The sequence below is a fragment of the Zootoca vivipara genome, chromosome 11 (assembly GCF_965207765.1).
Source record: "Zootoca vivipara chromosome 11, rZooViv2.hap1.1, whole genome shotgun sequence".
Taxonomy (NCBI): Eukaryota; Metazoa; Chordata; class Lepidosauria; order Squamata; family Lacertidae; genus Zootoca; species Zootoca vivipara.
In genome coordinates this window covers 55,408,849-55,429,530 of record NC_142594.1, presented here as the reverse complement: position 1 = coordinate 55,429,530, position 20,682 = coordinate 55,408,849, and the positions used below count along the sequence as shown (strand labels likewise).

General features: G+C 47.1%; 2 protein-coding genes across 2 annotated transcripts; both read left to right on the top strand.

Moving 5' to 3' along the window:
• Positions 1–2,089: 2,089 nt before the first annotated feature.
• LOC148684322 (cathelicidin-related antimicrobial peptide Bf-CRAMP-like) lies at positions 2,090–8,840 on the top strand. Its single transcript, XM_088654521.1, has 4 exons — positions 2,090–2,327; positions 4,951–5,061; positions 7,156–7,239; positions 7,775–8,840. Exons 1-4 carry the CDS (start codon positions 2,142–2,144, stop codon positions 7,904–7,906), a joined length of 513 nt encoding a protein of 170 aa, XP_088510647.1. The 5' UTR covers positions 2,090–2,141; the 3' UTR covers positions 7,907–8,840.
• Positions 8,841–16,003: 7,163 nt separating this feature from the next.
• Positions 16,004–19,934, top strand: LOC118092073 (cathelicidin-2-like). The gene is made up of 4 exons (XM_060281069.2): positions 16,004–16,390; positions 16,728–16,835; positions 17,825–17,908; positions 19,619–19,934. The coding sequence occupies exons 1-4, from the start codon at positions 16,139–16,141 to the stop codon at positions 19,724–19,726; spliced, it is 552 nt and encodes a 183-aa protein (XP_060137052.2). The 5' UTR covers positions 16,004–16,138; the 3' UTR covers positions 19,727–19,934.
• Positions 19,935–20,682: the final 748 nt, after the last annotated feature.

Genomic DNA, 20,682 nt, shown 5'->3' with positions numbered 1-20,682 from the left:
GTTATAGAATCCTTTATGTACTTTCACTTTCCCATACCATAAATATGCATGCCATCCAAATCTGTTGTCATATCCCTCCAAATCTAATGCTTCTTTCTTTTCCAGTTTTATCCAGTCCCTAATCCAAACCAGACATGTAGCCTCATAATATAATTTAAAGTCTGGGAGGGCGAAGCCTCCTCTTTATTTTGTGTCTCTAAGTATCTTATGTTTAATCCTACCGTGTTTCTCCAAAAATAAGACACCGTCTTATATTTATTTTTCCTCAAAAAAACAACAAAAAACACGGTGGCTTATTTTCAGGGGATGTCTTATTTTTTAAAATTAAGTATGGTACAGTTTAACCTACAAGGTTAAACTGCCTATCATTATGGCTTATTTTCGGGCTATGGCTTATTTTCGGGCCATGGCTTATTTTCGGGGTATGGCTTATTTTCGGAGAAACACGGGAGGCCTCTTGCGCCCCCCCCCCCCAACAAATTTGGACATATCTCTTTGCCTTCTTTTGAGGCAGTCATCCTTAACAATTACTGGGACTGTCTGGAAAAGGAAGAGCATTTTCAGCAGCACATTCATTTTTTTTGCCACAATTCTTCCTAATAGGGAGAGGTTCATTCTACTGTACTCCATATTTCTAGATTCCTTTTTATCTCACACCATACTTTATACACATGTGTCTTTATACACATTTTATGTTTATTGTTGTTAACTATATCCCTAAATATTTTACTTTTTATGAATTTCTATCTCAATACTTTGCACCAAATCCTTTTTTTCTTCTTCTTTTAAATTTTTAACTAATAATTTAGTTTTATTTCTATTTAATTTAAATCCTGCCACCTCCCCAAATTCTTGAATTTTCTCTATCACCTTAGGGAGAGAATTTTTCAGGTCCTCTACCATAATTACTAAATCAGCAGCAAAGGCTTTCAATTTAAATTCACTCTTCCCAGTTTTTATCCCTTTAATCTCTTTTTCTGCTCTTATATTTCTTGCAAGTACTTCCAGGACCAAGATGAACAACAGCGGTGATAACGGACATCCTTGCCTAGTTCCTTTTTGTATTTTACATTGCTTCGTTATCACCCGATTTACAATTATTTTCACATTTTGTTCTGAATATATTGCTTATATTCCTTTTAAGAATTTATCTCCACAATTAATTTCTTCCAACAACTTTCTCATGAAGTCCCAGGACACATTATCAAAAGCTTTTTCAGCATCTATAAACATCATTGCCGCTTGTTTTCCTTTCATTTTTTTACCTCCAGGTATTCCATCACATTTAGAATATTTGTTATATTCTCCTTCATTTGTCTACCTGGGAGAAACCCTGTTTGATCCTGATGTATATATTCACCTAAAATTCTTTCCATTCTATTAGCCAAAATGTTTGCAAATAATTTATAATCATTATTTAATAATGAGATGGGCCTGTAATTTTTTATTTGCATTAAATCCGGATCTTGTTTTGGAATTACCGTTATATAAGCTTCCTTCCACATTCCTGGGATTTCACCTGTCTTTATGTCCCTGGAAAATAGGGGCACTTGGAGGGTCTGCTATTGTGCTCAGCTCCTGCGTGTTGGCCTCCCTGCCCACTGGGAGAAAATGATGCTGGATGGATTAGATGGGCCATTGGCCGGATTCAGAAGGTTCTTACATTCCCAGCATCTGCCACATAGCTTGCCCACAAGTGCCTATTAGCTTGCAAAGACGAGGAGTGCAGGAATTTTTCCAGTTACAAATTAACTTCGAAAGATCTGTTCAAATGAGAAAAAGTGCAATCTATATTTTCTTTAAAAAAACCTTTCTTTTATGAAATGTACGGTACTTCCTCATGTACGTCTCATGCCAAGCCCAGTTCCCAAACTGAACATTAAAGGACACCTTCTCCCTCCCCTCCCTCCCTCCCTCCTACTGATAAAATATTTTCCCACGTTGCTTAAGTTTGGGTGCCGGAATTTCACATGAGCCCATAGGAACTGAGTCACAGGTTTGCGGGGGAAACCCCAGGCTGCTGACCAATCAGCACCTCATCCATGCAATTGACCGCACATAAAAAGGGGGACTCTGGACCCAACAGGCTACATCAGCTCCCAAGAGCCACCGGCAGAAGGGATAGATCGGAGGCACCGAAGATGGAGAGCTCTTTCTGGAGAGTCCTGCTACTGGTCGGGGCAGCTGCCGCATCCACCGTCTTGCCTCCTGCAAAAGAACCGTTGAGCCACGAGGATGCTGTGGCACTCGCTGTCGACCTGTACAACCAAAAAGCAGACGAAGACTTCATCTATCGGCTTCTGAAAGCTGCCCCTCAGCCCAACTGGGTAAGTCCCGATGTCCCTGCTCATCTATAGATATACGCACCTGCAATTTCTGCAATCTGGTGTCCCAGAGGAGAATGTTTCAGGCTGCAGCTGTGCTTTCCAGGACCGATGGGAGTTGCAGTCCAAAACATCTCGGGGGCGCCAGGTTGGGGAAGGCTGGCATGTGCCATCAATGTGCATGGCACGTTCTGGGGTTTTATAAACCAGAAGGCAGGTTTGAGATGCTAAGGGTGTGGACACACTATATCTTTAAAGCACATCCGGCCACGCGTTGCTGTCAGCCATATGTCAAGAATGCTTTGATGGTGTTTCCTGCTTGGCAGGGGGTTGGACTGGATGGCCTTTGTGGTCTCTTCCAACTCTATGATTCTATGACTTCCCACCAAAGCATTCTGGGAACGGTGGTTTGTTAAGGGTGCTGGGGGTTGTCGCTCTGAGAGTGGTAAACTACAGTTCCCAGGATTCTATGTGGGGAGGTCATGGTGTGCATTTAGCCTAAGGCCACCTGCGCATCTGCTTCCACCTGCGCATCTCTGGGAAGGAAGGAAGCAAGCAAGCCACTCAATGTATCTGACTCCCATATTCTGGTACTGCTGGAGAAATTTAAAAGGGGGTTGCTAGACTGGAGGCATCCTTCACAGAAACCCAAAAAGAAAAGGATGCACTTTCCAAGTGAAAATATAGGCCTTTCTTGAAATACAAATGCCTAGGGACAGTCTCAAAAATAAGGAGAAGTCTGCAAAGAACAAACACCCAAAGCAATGTTTTTTATACACTTCCAGATTACAGTGGAACCTCGGTTTTTGAGGTCTCGGAAGCCGAATAATTTGGAACCCAAATGGCAAAAGCCCAGAAGTAATTGCTTCTGTTTTCGAACGCGCCCCAAAAGTCTAACGGCTTCCAAGGCTCATTTTTCATTTCTCCCCATTGACTTTGCAGCCAGACCATTGATCCTTGGTTTCTGGACGTTTCAAAGGTTGAATGGTCTTCCAGAATGGATTACGTTCAAAAACCGAGGTTCCATTTCTATTCACCAATTGAAGGATCACTGCAATCTTAGCAAGCCAATGTCATTATCCTAAACTAATCAGAATCACTTAGCTCTTCAGATTAACCCTCATCATAATATCACATGATTACTGTTATAAGAAAAAAACTGCTCCTCTTCCCTTACGGGGTACCCAAGAGCCCATATAGAGTCCTTATGTAGGTTCTCAATCGGTAGGAGAAAATAACAGAGGCCAACCAGAGAATATTGAGAAGCAAAGCAGCTTGTAAGCCTGAACTTTATTAAATTGTTGAAACAGGGTGCTCACCCCCCCCCATGCAGGAGGGAGGAGGAACCCAGAACATTGGTGTGCAAGCCCTTATATTGACTTTTGAAATTGTCACCCTGTAGCTCAAGACCACCCCCAGAATCCTGTCTGGCAGGAAACCTGTTGATGGGTTTAGCTGGGCAGCCTGGCCATTCTTTTGTGATGATAAATGCTTAATTCCTGAGTCCCGGTCACAGGCTCACCCTGTTGTTGTTTAGTCGTTTAGTCGTGTCCGACTCTTCGTGACCCCATGGACCAGAGCACGCCAGGCACTCCTGTCTTCCACTGCCTCGCACAAGTTTGGTCAAATACATGTTAGTAGCTTTGAGAACACTGTCCAACCACCTCGTCCTCTGTCGACCCCTTCTCCTTGTGCCCTCCATCTTTCCCAGCATCAGGGTCTTTTCCAGGGAGTCTTCTCTTCTTCTCATGAGGTGGCCAAAGTATTGGAGCCTCAGCTTCAGGATCTGTCCTTCCAGTGAGCACTCAGGGCTGATTTCCTTCAGAATGGAGAGGTTTGATCTTCTTGCAGTCCATGGGACTCTCAAGAGACTCCTCCGGCACCATAATTCAAAAGCATCAATTCTTCGGCAATCCGCCTTCTTTATGGCCCAGCTCTCACTTCCATACATCACTACTGGGAAAACCATAGCTTTAGCTATACGGACCTTTGTCAGCAAGGTGATGTCTCTGCTTTTAAAGATGCCGTCTAGGTTTGTCATTGCTTTTCTCCCAAGAAGCAGGCGTCTTTTAATTTCGTGACTGCTGTCACCATCTGCAGTGATCAAGGAGCCCAAGAAAGTAAAATCTCTCACTGCCTCCATTTCTTCCCCTTCGATTTGCCAGGAGGTGATAGGACCAGTGGCCATGATCTTGGTTTTTTTGATGCTGAGCTTCAGACCATAATTTGCGCCATAGCTCAATAGGCTCACCCTATTCATACCCAGATGTGCCCTTAAGGCAGGATTTGTGAGCACAGAGACAATGGAGAGGCTTTTCCCATTTCTATCCAAACTGGAGAGGAATATTTGAGGTCACTGAAAGAGTCAAAATGGCTTTAGGACCGTCTTCCTGTCCTGTTTCAGACATGTGGTTTATAAATCTATGTATGTGTTTGCCTGGTACATTTATGAACATTTATTTTATAGCTTAGACCTTATAATTCTCATAATGCGCCCGCCCGAAATGTTTGCACGATTGATGCAAATCAGGACAGCAGGTTTAGCATCATCAATCCTGCTCCTCGCTAGTCTCAGGCAAGGCTTTTGTACTATCAGCTCTGATTCGTTTGCTCTTGTTTGTCTCAGGGTGCGAGTTCCGAAAGCACACAAGAGCTGAATTTCACAATCCAAGAAACCGAGTGCCTGGCAGAGGAGGAGGAACGCCCCGTGGAGGAATGCAGCTTCAGAGATGGAGGGGTAAGGCTGGGCGAAGTGGAGGGTGAGGAATCTGTTTCAGCTCAAAGCTTGCATCTGCACACGGGCTGCTTTCTCGAGGTAACATCCAGCAGGCTGTTCTCACAGTGCTTATTATGGGATGCCCATAAGCAGAACCTGAACAGAACAGCACCTACACTGGCTCCCAGTACGTTTCCGAGCACAATTCAAAGTGTTGGTACTGACCTTTAAAGCCCTAAACGGCCTCGGTCCTGTATACCTGAAGGAGCGTCTCCACCCCATCATTCAGCCCGGACACTGAGATCCAACACCGAGGGCCTTCTGGCGGTTCCCTCATTGCGAGAAGTGAGGTTACAGGGAACCAGACAGAGGGCCTTCTCGGTAGTGGCACCCGTCCTGTGGAACGCCCTCCCAGCAGATGTCAAGGCAATAAGTAACTATTTTACTTTTAGAAGATAACTGAAGGCGGCCCTGTTTAGGGAAGTTTTTAATGTTTAATGCTGTACTGTTTTAATATTCGGTTGGAAGCTGCCCAGATTGGCTGGGGAAACCCAGCCAGATGGGTGGGGTATAAATAATAAATTATTATTATTATTATTATTATTATTATTATTATTATTACCCTTCTCAATTCCCAACAACTGGTATTTTGAGGCATACACCCGCAGGGTCTTCTCATTTTCTTATGTTCATCCAAGTTGATGGCCTTCACTTCCCCCTGAAGGGAGTAAATCCATCGTTTAACTCTCCGCTTTGTGAAAAAGTCATTCCATTTCTCCACTCTGAACCTCCCAACATTCAGCGGCATTCAACGACCCTGGGGTCCTGTTGTCCGGGACTGGGCAGAGGAGGAACGGTGGAGACCACCTCCCCATCCTGACCCTTCCAGAGAGGAAGACAGTATAGATTGACAACAAGGGGGGTGAGGGAGATTGCAGCTCAGAGGCAGATGAGGGGGAAAGCTGGGAAATAATGGGAGAGCCGGAACAACACCACCTGGCTGACACGTCATTAGGAAGCATCCCAGACCCTCCGTCTCCCAGAACCTGGCGAGCCTTGAAAGTAGGAGAGCAAGGAGCTCAAAGACAGAGAACACATACCGGTAGCAGCAACCATAGAAGTGTCACAAATTAGGAAGTGGGAGAGACGGGGAGTGGGGTGGAGGTTCACTCGGGACAACGCCATTATCCAAGAGGGTGGGTTCTATAGCCTCTCTCTGTAAAGACTGAAATGAAAAAGGACAGTAAGAAACTTGTCCTTGTCTTTATACAGTGGTACCTCGGGTTACAAACACCTCAGGTTACAAACACTTCGGGTTACAGATTCTGCTAAGCTGGAAGTAGTGCCTCGGGTTAAGAACTTTACCTCAGGATGAGAACAGAAATTGCGCGCTGGTGGGCGAGGCAGCAGCGGGAGGCCCCATTAGCTCAGGTTATGAACAGTTTCAGGTTAAGAACAGACCTGTGGAACGAATTAAGTTTGTAACCAGAGGTACCACTGTACTTTCCTGGGCAACCAGCCGGGAGCCGTTGACAGCCATCCTGACACCAGCGTAGACATCATTAGTCCTGTGCCAATGTGTGGATGTACCCATCTGAAAGCTTTTACCGTATTGTTTTTCCTAATTTTATATTATCTGTAATTATTATATTTTTGGCCCTATATTTATTTTTACTGATTGTAAAGCAAATAGGTCATATTGTGCCTATTTTTATGTGTATACGAGCTTAAAGCTGAAATAAATCTATCTATCTATGTACCCAGACCTGCATGCACAAATGTGCCACGCTCACAGTTGCCACAACAAATGTAGACATTCAGCGCATGGTACTTGCCATGCTTGCCGTCATGTCAGTACGAAATTACACACTCCTATATTTCCTGCTCTCTCTCTCTCTCTCTCTCTCTCTCTCTCTCTCTCTCTCTCACACACACACACACACACACACACACACAGCTCACAGGTGAGCCCCTGGGCGCCCCTGGGCACCACGTTAGTGAACCCAGTGCCAGGGATCGAACCAGGGGCTAACTGCATGCAAAGCTCCACCCCCAAAGAGGGAGGCTCCTCCTGGCACCGACCTTGGTTTCACTTCCCATTTCCTCCCTTTGCAGGTGGTCAAGGAATGCTCTGGCTTCTACTTCCTGGAGGAGAATCCACCTGTGGCCATTGTCACCTGTGAAGCCGTAGAGGACGAGGTAAGACAGTATTTCGGGGCACCTTCTGAGGTGGAAGGGGTTGACGTTGTAACATCCTTTTAACCAATTTGTCATGTGTGAAAGGAATTCCCCATGGATCTCACCAAATTCCCAACCGGTCAGATATGGGATTCGAACACACAACCCTGAGATTAAGAGTCTCATGCTCTATCAGCTGAGCTACCCCAGCTCAGCTTCAGTGTGGCTGAGTTCATCAGATAGACTGAAAGGGAACAAAGGCTTGATTACCTAGTTCCCTGCAAGGTGAGGGGAAATGGACATAGCTAAGCGTGGCAGGACAGCTTACTCTATGATCTTAACCCCTTCATGTGTTAATTAGGCTTAAGCACATTGGTTCTGTGAGGCTAGTTATCCCATAGCATTTCAGCCAGGAGGACTGAGACTTGGCAGCCAAACAACAGCCAGGGGGGGGGGAGAGGTAGAACCAGGCAAGTTGGCGCCCATTTTGGTGATCCACAGTCCACCCGCTGAGGGACGAGGTCCTAACAGGAGGCAATTCTTCTCTCCTCTGCAGCCTGAGCCCAAACGGGTGAAGCGGTCGTGGCTGAAGAAGAAGTTTAAGAAGGCCAAGAAGAGTATCAAGAAGGGTTTCCGCAAAATCTTCAAGGGCAAGGGAATAACAGTGGGAGGGTCAATCCCCTTTTGAGAAATCCTGAGGAACGTGTAAAAAGCTCCTCTCCATCGCTTTCACACACCCTTTCTCCGATTCTGGATCCAACCTGTTCACCCTTCCTCAGATTTTCCTTTTGCCCACCACCCTGTTGCCTTGGTAATGCTTGCCAGCCTTCACCAACCTGGTGCCCTCCTGAACTTCCATCAGCCCCAGCCATGCCGGAGGAGACAACGATAGCTGGTCCATTTGGGAAAATGAGGCACTGATTCTGTCCTCCGATGGCCTCCACCTTTCCGCCTTCCTCGTTCCACCCAGTCAGCGGTGGGGTGGGGGGTGGGGGGTGGGGGGGTGGAATCTCCCTGCCTGCCAGCCTCTTCCTTGGTGTTGCCTTTGTAGATGGAGTCAAAACGAGAACGGGCTGCTCCATCCATCGCTGGCTCTAGCTCTGCCAGTCGTTTAGGAACACAGAAAGCTGCACTATTTTGACTTGCACCCAATACTGGTCCATCTGGCTCAGTATTGCCTGCACGGACTGGCAGCAGCGTTCCAGAATCTCAGGCAGGGGGTGCCACTGGGGATCGAACCTGGGACCTTCAGCTCGCCCCCCCCCTCACTGAGCTGAGCTACAGCCCTTTCCCTTGACCATTTAACCAGGTTCCTCTCCTGTTGTCCACCTCACTTTCCACCCTACCAGGGTCAGTGCGCACCAGTTCAGCCACGCTGGCAGAGGGGTGATGGGAGTTGTAGATTAAAACAGGTGGTTGGTGTAGACTCTTCCTTCCTCTTCTCAAAAAAACCTTTATTTTGCATGCAAAAAAAAATATACAAATGCTTTGAGCAATACTTGCAATGTACGAAAAACAATGGTAAAAATGGAGTATTTTTTTAAAAAAATAATGTTGATGTTTAATGTTTGAATTTAAATTTGCAATGTAAAACTCAATAAAAAAAAGATTAGACATAAAAATGCTTTTATTTTGGTTTCCCGCTCTGATTTTTCTCTTCTTTCCATTTACCACACCAATATTTTTTTCTTGAGTGGATATTTTTCACAGCTTTGATGGGACGGGACTGTTCTTTCCCCCCTTCTTATTCCTTTCACTTCCTGCCTGTTTAGATTCATAATCCTGCCAGCTTGAGCGCAACTGTACATTGCCTGGCACACCTGTACGAATTAAATTCAAAGATGCTGGTGCAGATGAAGTCTTGGTGGTGCTTTCAATCCTGTTCGCGGCTAAATCCTGACGTGCAGTTCCTCCAGAGCTGCTGAGAAAAAACTGTCATGTCCCTAAAACCTAGAGCAGGCACTCCCAAACTCGGCCCTCCAGCTGTTTTGGGACTACAACTCCCATCATCCCTAGATAACAGGACCAGTGGTCAGGGATGATGGGAATTGTAGTCTCAAAACATCTGGAGGGCCAAGTTTGAGGAAGCCTGACCTACAGCAACCGACATGGTGCCCTCCAGACGTTGTTGGACTACAAGTCCCATAATTCCTAGCCACGGGACAACATCATCTAGAAGGCACTGTGCCAGGCTGCCTCTGTCTGGGTCAGGAGGGGTCACAGTGGGTTTGTTGCTGTTATCATTATTTGGAAGCAATAATAATAATAATAATAATAATTTATTTATACCCCGCCCATCTGGCTGGGCTTCCCCTGCCACTCTGGGCGGCTTCCAACAAACATTAAAATACATCGAATATCAGACATTAAAAACTTCCCTAAACAAGGCTGCCTTTAGGTATTTTCTAAATGTCAGGTAGCTGTTTATCTCTCTGACCTCTGATGGGAGGGTGTTCCACAGGGCAGGCGCCACCACTGAGAAGGCCCTCTGCCTGGTTCCTTGTAGCTTTGCTTCTTGCAGTGAGGGAACCGCCAGAAGGCCCTCAGCGCTGGACCTCAGTGTCCGGGCAGAACGATAGGGGTGGAGATGCTCCTTCAGGTCTACAGAGCCAAGGTCGTTTAGGGCTTTAAAGATCAGCACCAACACTTTGAATTGTGCTCGGAAACGTACTGTGAGCCAATGTAGGTCTTTCAAGACCGGTGTTATGTGGTCTCGGCAGCCACTCCCAGTCACCAGTCTAGCTGCCGCATTCTGGATTAGTTGTAGTTTCCAGGTCACCTTCATAGAGCGCATTGCAGTAGTCCAAGCGGGAGAGCACCAGAGCATGCACCGCTCTGGCGAGACAGTCCGCGGGCAGGTAGGGTCTCAGCCTGCGTACCAGATGGAGCTGATAGACAGCTGCCCTGAACACACAATAGGATGAATAAAAATTGATTCTTCTTGGTTGGACTAGATGAGCCTTGGGGTCCCTTCCAACTCTATGATTCCATGACTACACCTCCCACAATCCCTAGCCAGCCCCAGCTAGCCAGATAGGAGCTGTAGTCAAAACCTCTGGAGGGCATGAAGTTGGGGAAGGCTGCCTTGATATACAGTTGTACCTTGGTTTTCGAGCAGAATGCGTTCCGGAAGTCCATTCGACTTCCGAAACGTTTGGAAACCAAGGTGCAGCTTCCGATTGGCTGCAGAAGTGTCCTGCAGCGAATCGGAAGCCGCGCCGGACATTCGGCTTCCGAGGCAAAGTTTGCAAACCGGAACACCTGCTTCCAGGTTTGCGGCATTTGAGTTCCAAGTTGTTTGTGAACTAAACTGTTTGAAAACTAACGTATGACATGTGTGCAAGGCTCTGAGAATGAGGAAGAGAAAACATTATCTATTTCATAAAATCATCATATCGTAGAGTTGGAAGCGACCCCAAGGGTTCAGGAATTGCAGCTAAAGAATTCCTGACAGATGGCCATCCGGCATCTGCTTAAAAACCTCCAAGGAACGCCACCTTGTTTGTTTAATGAATTTATAAACCAGCCGCTATTTGGAACTATATATGTTGGTGCACAGAAAAAGGTTTTTTAAAACAACAAAACACAAAGTTTCAACTATAAATCGTCCCCTTTCTCAGTCCTGTGAGGATAGGGCAAGGAGCGAAGGGGACAGAAACTGGACATTTTAAGCCAGGGATTTAGAAATGTTTCCTAAGTGTTAGATCAGGTCCATCAAAGAAATTGGTTGCTCAGAGAGGTTCCTCAACCCTCATGCTGATTCAGTCAACTGGAAGCCCAGTTTGCACAACTCTTTACCAAAAGAAAAGAGAAATCTAAGCCACAAGCGAAACCCCAAACAGCCATCTCTCCTGGTGCCAACGCACTCTGAAGCCAGCGGTAAAAACCACACCTGATGGTTTAAACAATCGCTTGAAAATTCCTCCTCCCTGATGGCTCCTGAGAATGATCACTTCAACGGTATACTTGCGTAAAATTTGGGTGGGAAAAGGAACTGTTCACAAGTCAGGTTTTTTTCTCTCCACTTGAAAAGTTGCCACACTTCAAAAGTGGCCAAAATGGCACCCTCTAAATCTTGCTGGAAACAAACTCCCAGGGCCGTCCTGTCCATTAGGCAGACGGAGGCAGCTGCCTCAGGCGGTAGAATCCAAGAGACATGGACGTGCTCCCTACTGTTGTCACTGCTGCCAGAGAAACTAGGAGAAGTGACAGCAGTGGTTCCCAGGTTCTGGTAGGAACTCATAAGACAGCTTCGAGTTCTTACGATGTTGTTGTTTAGTCGTGTCCGACTCTTCGTGACCCCATGGACCAGAGCACGCCAGGCACTCCTGTCTTCCACTGCCTCCCGCAGTTTGGTCAGACTCATGTTCGTAGCTTCAAGAACACTGTCCAACCATCTCGTCCTCTGTCGTCCCCTTCTCCTTGTGCCCTCCAACTTTCCCTTCTTCATCTTGCCCTTTTTCATCTTCTCCTTGTGCCCTCCATCATCAGGATCTTTTCCAGGGAGTCTTCTCTTCTCATGAGGTGGCCAAAGTATTGGAGCCTCAGCTTCACAATCTGTCCTTCCAGTGAGCACTCAGGGCTGATTTTGTCCTTCCAGTGAGCACTCAGGTTTGATCTTCTTGCAGTCCATGGGACTCTCAAGAGTCTCCTCCAGCACCATAATTCAAAAGCATCAATTCTTTGGCGATCAGCCTTCTTTATGGTCCAGCTCTCACTTCCATACATCACTACTGGGAAAACCATAGCTTTAACTATACGGACCTTTGTCGGTCTTACAATAGAGCCACGCAAGATCTCACCAGAGCCCCACGAATCATGCAGAAGTTTTGTTCGGCTTTTCCGAGATCTCGCCAAGCGAAGCAGCACTCTCGCGAGATTTCTCCAGAACCTGTCGTGTGACTGTTGTGTGACACTGTCGTATGACCTGGGCAAGTGGGGCTTTGGTGGGGTTGGGAAGGAAGGGGGGCAGGCAGCACACCGTCCCATTTCGCTTCAGGCGGTGAAAAAGGATGGCTGGCTCTTGCCAACTCCTATCAGTTCCAGCAGGTGTGGCCTATGATCAGGGGTGAGAGGATTTGTCGAACAATAACAACATCTAGTGCAGTGGCTCCCAACTTGATTGCACAAACCCAGCGGTTTGCACGATCCACAAAGAAAGTTGTTTAGTCGTTTAGTCATGTCCGACTCTTCGTGACCCCATGGACCAGAGCACGCCAGGCACTCCTGTCTTGCACTGCCTCCCGCAGTTTGGTCAGACTCATGTTCGTAGCTTCGAGAACACTGTGCAACCATCTCGTCCTCTGTCGTCCCCTTCTCCTTGTGCCCTCCATCTTTCCCAACATCAGGGTCTTTTCCAAGGATTCTTCTCTTCTCATGAGGTGGCCAAAGTATTGGAGCCTCAGCTTCACGATCTGTCCTTCCAGGGAGCACTCAGGGCTGATTTCCTTAAGAATAGATAGGTTTGATCTTCTTGCAGTCCATGGGACTCTCAAGAGTCTCCTCCAGCACCATAATTCAAAAGCATCAATTCTTCGGCGATCAGCCTTCTTTATGGTCCAGCTCTCACTTCCATACATCACTACTGGGAAAACCATAGCTTTAACTATACGGACCTTTGTCGACAAGGTGATGTCTATGCTTTTTAAGATGCTGTCTAGGTTTGTCATTGCTTTTCTCCCAAGAAGCAGGCGTCTTTTAATTTCGTGACTGCTGTCACCATCTGCAGTGATCAAGGAGCCCAAGAAAGTAAAATCCCTCACTGCCTCCATTTCTTCCCCTTCTATTTGCCAGGAGGTGATGGGACCAGTGGCCATGATCTTGGTTTTTTTGATGTTGAGCTTCAGACCATATTTTGCGCTCTCCTCTTTCACCCTCATTAAAAGGTTCTTTAATTCCTCCTCGCTTTCTGCCATCAAGGTTGTGTCATCAGCATATCTGAGGAAAGTTAATAACCCGAAAGTTAATAACCCGATAAAATTCAAAACAGTAACAATTAATTGCACACGTAAAAAAAAAAAAGTAAAGGTAAAGGACCCCTGGACAGTTAAGTCCAGTCAAAGGCGGCTATAGGGTTGTGGCGCTCATCTCGCTTTCAGGGTGAGGGAGCGGCATTTATCCACAGACAACTTTCCGGGTCATGTGGTCAGCATGACTAAACCGCTTCTGGTGCAACAGAACACTGTGATGGAAACCAGAGTGCATGGAAATGCCGTTTACCTTCCCGCCGCAACAGTACCTATTTATCTACTTGCACTGGTGTGCTTCCGAACTGCTAGGTTGGCAGGAGCTGGGACAGAGCAACGGGAGCTCACCCCATTGTGCGGATTTGAACCGCCAACCTTCTGATCTGGAAGCCCAAGAGGCTCAGTAGTTTAGACCACAGTGCCTACCCAAAACCCAAGTAAGACTATTTAATTAGTTCAACACAACTGACAAACTAGATCCACTGGTGTGGTATCGCCTTTTCTCAAAGTCTGACATCTACTCGCACCTTCAGCACCCGCCTGACACTCTCTTGCCTTTTAGTGCCCTCCCCGGTAATCTCACTGCCCTGCAGGGGGCCTCAGCACCCTCTTTGGGAACCAATGACCTACAGGGCACCATGTTGGCTAGCCTTGCAACCAGTGGCATAGCAAGGGGGGCGATGGGGGTGAGTCGCCCCGGGTGCCACCCTGGAATGGGGGTGACACTCGGCGCCCCCCCCCACTGGGGAACTTTGTTGTTGTTGTTGCATGAGATTTTTCAACTGTTCTTATGTGTTCTTTTAATGCTGATTTCATATTTGAAGTCGGAATAATAATAATAATAATAATAATAATAATAATAATAATAATAATAATAATATATTATTATTATTTATACCCCGCTCATCTGGCTGGGTTTCCCCAGCCACTCTGGGCGGCTTCCAACAGAAAAATAAAACACAGTAATCTATTAAACATTAAAAGCCTCCCTGAACAGGGCTGCCTTCAGATGTCTTCTAAAAGTCTGGTAGTTGTTTTCCTCTTTGACATTTGTTGGGAGGGCGTTCCACAGGGCAGGCGCCACCACCGAGAAGGCCCTCTGCCTAGTTCCCTCCAACTTGGCTTCTTGCAACGAGGGAACTGCCAGAAGGCCCTCGGTGCTGGACCTCAGTGTCCGGGCAGAATGATGGAGGTGGAGACGCTCCTTCAATTTTGTTCTGTAAGCTCTAGGGTTTTTTTTTGCAATTCATGTTTTTCACTTTTCGCCAGAGCCAGAGCCATGGGGGGTGGGTGACAAATTTTTTTTCGCAACGGGTACCACCTGGGCTTACTACGCCTCTGCCTGCAACGGAACAGTCCTCAGCTTTTTCTGAGCCACGACACACTGTTAGTCCTGTCACGCATTTGGGGAACACATAGTGTGTGTTTGTGTGTGTGTGTGTGTGTGTGTGTGTGTGTGTGTGTGAGAGAGAGAGAGAGAGAGAGAGAGAGAGAGAGAGAGAGAGAGAGAGAGAGAGAGAGTTTTTGCAGCATACAGTGCTGTTGTGCTCCACCTTAGGTCAGGCAGAAACCTTCCGCTCTCCAGTTGAAGACCAGTTCTTTGTCTGTTGCAAGGGAAGATCCTGCCCCACTTGCCGGCCCCAGTTCAGGGCCAGTCTGAGATCACATGGTGCTCCGCGTGAGGGAAGCTTGCAACGTTTGGGTCTTCTAAGTTTAGAGAAAAGGCGAGTCAAAGGCGACACGTTGGAGGTCATAAAATTATGTGCAGCCTGAAGACAGCAGATAGAGAAAAAAAATTTTTCTCCCTCTCCTAATGCTAGAATTCATTGAATGCAATGAATGTTGGAAGATTCAGGACAGAGAAAAGAAAGGGCTTATTCATGCAGCGCATAGTTAAACTATGGAACTCCCTCCCACAGGAGGCAGGGATGGTCACCGACTTGGATGGTTTCAAAAGAGGACTAGGCAAATTCATGGAGATGGAGGAGAGGGCAATTGATGGCTGCTTGCCTAGATGGCTGGGCTGGGCCTCCACGGTCGGAGGGAGCAATGCTTCAGAATAAAACAGGCATCTGGTTGGCCACTATGAGAACAGGATGCTGGAGTAGGTGGGACGCGGGTGGCGCTGTGGTCTAAACAACTGAGCCTCTTGGGCTTGCTGATCGGAAGGTTGGCAGTTCGAATCCCTGTGACGGGGTGAGCTCCCATTGCTCTGTTCCAGCTCCTGCCAACCTAGCAGTTCGGAAGCACGTCAAAGTGGAAGTAGATAAATAGGTACCACTGTGGTGGGAAGGTAAACAGCGTTTCTGTGCGCTCTGGTTTCCGTCACAGTGGCCCGTTGCGGCAGAAGCGGTTTACTCCTGCTGGGCACATGACCCAGAAAGCTGTCTGTGGACAAACACCGGCTCCCTCGGCCTGAAAGCGAAATGAGCGCTGCAACCCCATAGTCGCCTTTGACTGGACTTAACCGCCCCGGCGTCCTTTACCTTTACCTCTTTTTTTTTGCTAGGTGGGCCTTGGCCTGATCCAGCAACCTGTCATTACGTTCCTGAAAACCAAGCACTGGAAATGCAGCAAGGAAACTGGAGTATGAACATAGCCTTTGAGAATCAGAAATCAACAGGCTCCCTCCATTCTTATCTCTGGCATATACAGCTCGTGGCAAGATGTGGCAACAGGATTCAATCTCCTATCCAAGAGCACGCAGAGACTCCTCTGTTGCCTCAACCTTTCCCAAGACAGCGACCCCCTTCCTGGCCTTCCCCCTCCCCTCCATGATGTTTTGCAAGGAGGGTTTTTAGCAGTCACTCTCCCCACACGGCCAACGTATCTCCCACCTTTCAGTTGGACCCACATCAACGGACACTTCCTGGGGGAGGGCGAGAGAAGCCACACATGCACCCTCAGCCGAAGGACGTTATCCCACATGGGCGGGGGGGTTAGAGGGCCAAGGGATGCCCTGGGCTATAAAAAAAGGGGAACTCTGCCGCTTAATCCCAAGGAGGTACCAAAGTGAGAATACCTTGAAGAAGATGGAGAGCTGCAAGCTGTTTCTGCTGCTCATCGGGGTGGTCGCAGCAGCCCCCACGGCCCGCACTCCCGTCAGCTACGAGCAGGTGGTTGCCGCAGCCGTGGACACCTACAACCAGGAGCAAAACCCGGAATTTGCCTTCCGACTGCTGGAACCCGAGCCCCAGCCTGATTGGGTATGTAGTTCTATGGCTCCCCACCATCATCTCTTCTACCAGGCAGCAACTATTCCATCAGGCTGCAGCAGAAGAGAGAGAAAGGAAGCAAGGGGCACTCTATGTGCACAACTTAGACAAACTTGTAGCAAAGATCTTGCACCTGAGTTTGCTTCTTTCCTCCTCCCTCCCAATCCGTTCCCCTTTTGTGTTGCGTCTTTTTCAATATTGTAAAACTGAGGACCGGGACTGTCTTTTCCAGCATCTGTAAACTGCTTTGGGAGCCTGGCTGAAGTGGGACATTAAAAACTCTTTAAATGTATTTTCCCCCTATCCGTTTTGCTCAATGTCTCCACAGGATGCTTCTGGTGAAACTACCCAGCCTGTAAAATTCTCTATCAAGGAGACGGTTTGCCCCACATCAGAGAAGAAAGAGGTCTCCCAGTGCGAATACAAAGAGGATGGGGTAAGTCTGGGTGCCCCTCTGCAAGATATCCCCAACTTTTCACTGCTCCTGTGCCTTTAACGGCAGCTGGGTCTGCAAATAAAATAGCAAGGTGGCACAGTTCCTCCACATAAGCTTTCTTTCCCCAAGCCCTGCCCCACCATTTGCAAGTACAGCTCTTGCATTTGCTCCCCCATTGAAGCCTGGGAATCCAGGTGACATTATTAGTCAGTGTGGCATAGTGGTTAGAGCATGGGACTAGGACCTGGGAGACCAGGCTTCAAATGCCATGAAGCTTACTAGGTGACCTTGGGCAGTCACTCACGCTCAGACCAACCTACCCCACAGGGTCGTTGTGGGTATTTTTTGGGGGGTGGGGGGGTTTGAAGCCACGGCTTTTTAAAGTGTTATCACAGTGCCTTAAAGGCATTGTTGCTTAGACAAGCCTATCCAAATGCTTAAAGAGCTGGTGCGAATTTTAATCAGAGAATCGTAAGCATTGGAAGGGGCCATGAGGGCCACCCAGCCCAGCCCTCTGCAACGCAGGAATCTTTCACCCAACGTGGGGCTCGAACCAACAACCCTGAGATCGCGAGTCTCAGGCCCCAACTGATTGAGCTGTTCTGTAGGTTTTAAAGCAGGCATCCCCAACTTCAGCCCTCCAGATGTTTTGGGACTACAACTCCCATCATCCCTAGCTAACAGGACCAGTGGTCAGGGATGATGGGAATTGTAGTCCCCAAACATCTGGAGGGCTGAAGTTGGGGAATGCCTGTTTTAAAGTATTGCTGCAATTTTTTTATTCCATTGTTTTCTCTTTTCGTAAACCTCGTCGAGGTTTTCCCCACCCCTTTGTTTAGCACTCAAGCAGTGCATACATTTTAGGAAATAAATAAACCGAATCAATCAGTCAGTGCATAGAGTGGATGCGGCTTATATCTCTTCTTCTGTGGGTCTAGAGGGGGGTGACAGAGGCTCTTTGACGACTTCTTTCCTCTTTCCTCAAACAGCTGGACAGAGACTGCTCTGGCTTCTATTCGACCCAGCAAAGTCCGCCTTTAATTATTGTGCAATGTGAGGATGTGGATCAAGAGGTAAGAGAGACCGGTGCTGGCAAATTTTGGGGTGGGGGGTACAATGTGCAGAGACCCCGTCTGAAACCCTGGAGAGCAGCTGCCAGTCAGAGCAAATAACTGCTAATGTCCTGACTCAGTAGGCAGCTTCCTATCTGCACAGCGTTCCCGATGTTTTTCTTTCCAAAATTCTGGCACTCAGGCATGAGCGCTTTTGAGCATGTGCAGAGTGTGATAGGAAGCAGGTGGTCAGGTTTTTTAATCCATTTGTAAATGGAATTGTTTTTAGATGTTTTACCGTAATTGTTTTTTTTAAAATAATAGTAGTAGTAAAGGTAAAGGTAAAGGTAAAGGGGCCCCTGACCATCAGGTCCAGTCGTGTCCGACTCTGGGGTTGCGGCGCTCATCTCGCTCTATGGGCTGAGGGAGCCGGTGTTTGTCCGCAGACAGCTTCCAGGTCATGTGGCCAGCATGACAAAGCTGCTTCTGGCGAACCAGAGCAGCACACGGAAACGCCGTTTACCTTCCCGCTGGAGCGGTACCTATTTATCTACTTGCACTTTGAGGTGCTTTCGAACTGCTAGGTGGGCAGGAGCTGGGACCAAGCAACGGGAGCTCACCCCATTGCAGGGATTCGAACCGCCGACCTTCTGATCAGCAAGCCCTAGGCTCTGTGGTTTAACCCACAGCGCCACCTGGGTCCCATTAATAGTAGTAATAATAATAATAATAAAATAGTTTTTAAAAGGTTAGATTGCTTTATCATATATGGATTTGCCACCCCAGGCTCCTTTGGGCGAAAGTGTGGAATGATTATGCTCTCCTGCACAAAGTAGGAAAATAGCAATAATCACACACATTTCTCTCTCTCTCTCTCTCTCTCTCTCTCTCTGGCTCGATGTTATTGTACTCACCCACGACTGTGACTAAATTTAAGAAGTGCTTTAGGATGGATGCTAGCAACTTTTAAAACTTGGTTTCAAAATGATGGGCTCAGGTGAATTTTCTTCCCATGCCTGTATGGCTGCATCAAACCATGGTGGGGAACCCAAAAATGTGTCCTGTTCTGAAATGTGAAAAGCAAATTGCAATTCTGCGTGTAGCTTGCAGTAGAGGAGCAATAACTGGATAATGCAGATGGGGGAAACTTTGGGGCAGCTGAACTATAACTCCCATCAACCCTGGCCACTGACCGTACATGCTGAGGCTGGCGGGAGTTATAGTTTGGAAGACCAAAGGTTCGCCACACCTGGGATAGAACTCAGAGTCTGAAAGCATCCTAAGAGTGGTACCTTGGTACTCAAATGCCTTGGTTCCCAAGCACCAAAAACCTGGTAGTAAGTGTTCCGGTTTTCGAACGTTTTTCGGAAGCCGAACGTCCGACACGGCTGTCAGCTATTGTTTCCAGGGTGCCTGCACCAATCAGAAGCTGCACCTTGGTTTTTGAAAATTTTGGAAGTCTACTATCGTTAGATAGTAAATTTCATGTTAAATTGCTGTTTTAGGGGTGGTTTTTAAAAGTCTGGAACAGATTAATCCGTTTTGCATTGCTTTCTATGGGAAAGCACGCCTTGGTTATGGAACGCTTTGGTTTTGGAACGGACTTCTGGAACGGATTAAGTTTGAGGACCAAGGTACCACTGTGTCAGCTTTGTGGAGTAATAAATGAGTATCGCAAATGCACACACAGTGTTTGTACTAACTACTTTCTCTCTCTTATCTCTGACCCAGCTGAGCCGTATAACAAGGGGACGATGGAGAAGGTTCTGGAGAGGAGCCAAAAGATTTGTGAAGAGACACGGCGTGAGCATTGCCTTAGCAGGGCTTCGGTTTGGATAGAGATCTCCGGAAGAAAAGGAAGTTTAAATGATCCCCATCCAATGGGCTCTCTGCACCAGCCTCACATTAAAGCGATCTAGAAGTTCCGCTTTGCTCTTTACACTGTTTTTCTTTCACTTCTTTCAGCCCAGATAACTTCCACAAGGCTGCAGTGTACAATGATAAAATTCCCTGCAAAAATAAAATAAAAACCTTCTTTGCTCCCAAACCAAGTGTTTGTTAACTGTACAGACTTTGATGAGGGGCAGGACCAAATGACGCATGAGCAAACCAGATATCGGCCTGAGCATATTTACGTGTTTTTGAACAATTGTGGAGGTACAATGTGCTAAAGGGCAGATAGAGGGCGCTGCTCTTGGCCGCTGGCATGATGGCAACCTAGTGCAAATAAAGTACAGAGAGGTACAGTCATGATAGAACCTGAAGACCTTTTTGGTTCTCTCTCTGGAGAGAACTGTGCGGAGAATTGAATTTAAGATTGGAAAAATGAGAAGCTGAGAGAGCCAAAATTGACAGTTCCTTCGATCCACACAGCTCACAGCAGAGTTAGCACAATGGCAATTGCTCCAAGCACATTTAGACATGCTTAGATTTTACATCTACCCTCACCCACCTTTAAAGAAATGTTCCTCGTGAAAAGACTTAGGTTAGAATAAATCACAGATGCTTCACTTAGATCTTTACTCACAGAGTTTCTGAAAATTACAATAAACAAGACCCCATCTGCTGCCAGTAAAATAAAGGAGAAAATTTTCCAACTGACTTAAAAAGAAAGAACTTGGTTTTCTTACAAAAGGATCATGCAGATGCAGGCTGTAAAAATATCCTTTTAGAGAGATTCTTCATTCATATGCAGCATTTGCTGAGCTGGGAGCCAAGCTGCATGGCTCCTTCTTTGAGGAAAGCTGTAGAAAGAGAGAAAGGGGAGGGGGGAGGAAAGGCTGCTGGGAGCCTGC

What these genes read in the sequence shown, in the direction of transcription:
- LOC148684322 (XM_088654521.1), top strand. Translation starts at nt 2,142, where the DNA reads ATGGAGAGCTCTTTCTGGAGAGTCCTGCTACTGGTCGGGGCAGCTGCC. An exon ending in GCAGCTTCAGAGATGGAGGG is followed by an intron (nt 5,062 to 7,155) that starts GTAAGGCTGGGC and finishes CTCCCTTTGCAG; the next exon opens with GTGGTCAAGGAATGCTCTGG. An exon ending in GTGAAGCCGTAGAGGACGAG is followed by an intron (nt 7,240 to 7,774) that starts GTAAGACAGTAT and finishes TCTCCTCTGCAG; the next exon opens with CCTGAGCCCAAACGGGTGAA.
- LOC118092073 (XM_060281069.2), top strand. Translation starts at nt 16,139, where the DNA reads ATGCCCTGGGCTATAAAAAAAGGGGAACTCTGCCGCTTAATCCCAAGG. An exon ending in CCGAGCCCCAGCCTGATTGG is followed by an intron (nt 16,391 to 16,727) that starts GTATGTAGTTCT and finishes ATGTCTCCACAG; the next exon opens with GATGCTTCTGGTGAAACTAC. An exon ending in GCGAATACAAAGAGGATGGG is followed by an intron (nt 16,836 to 17,824) that starts GTAAGTCTGGGT and finishes TTCCTCAAACAG; the next exon opens with CTGGACAGAGACTGCTCTGG.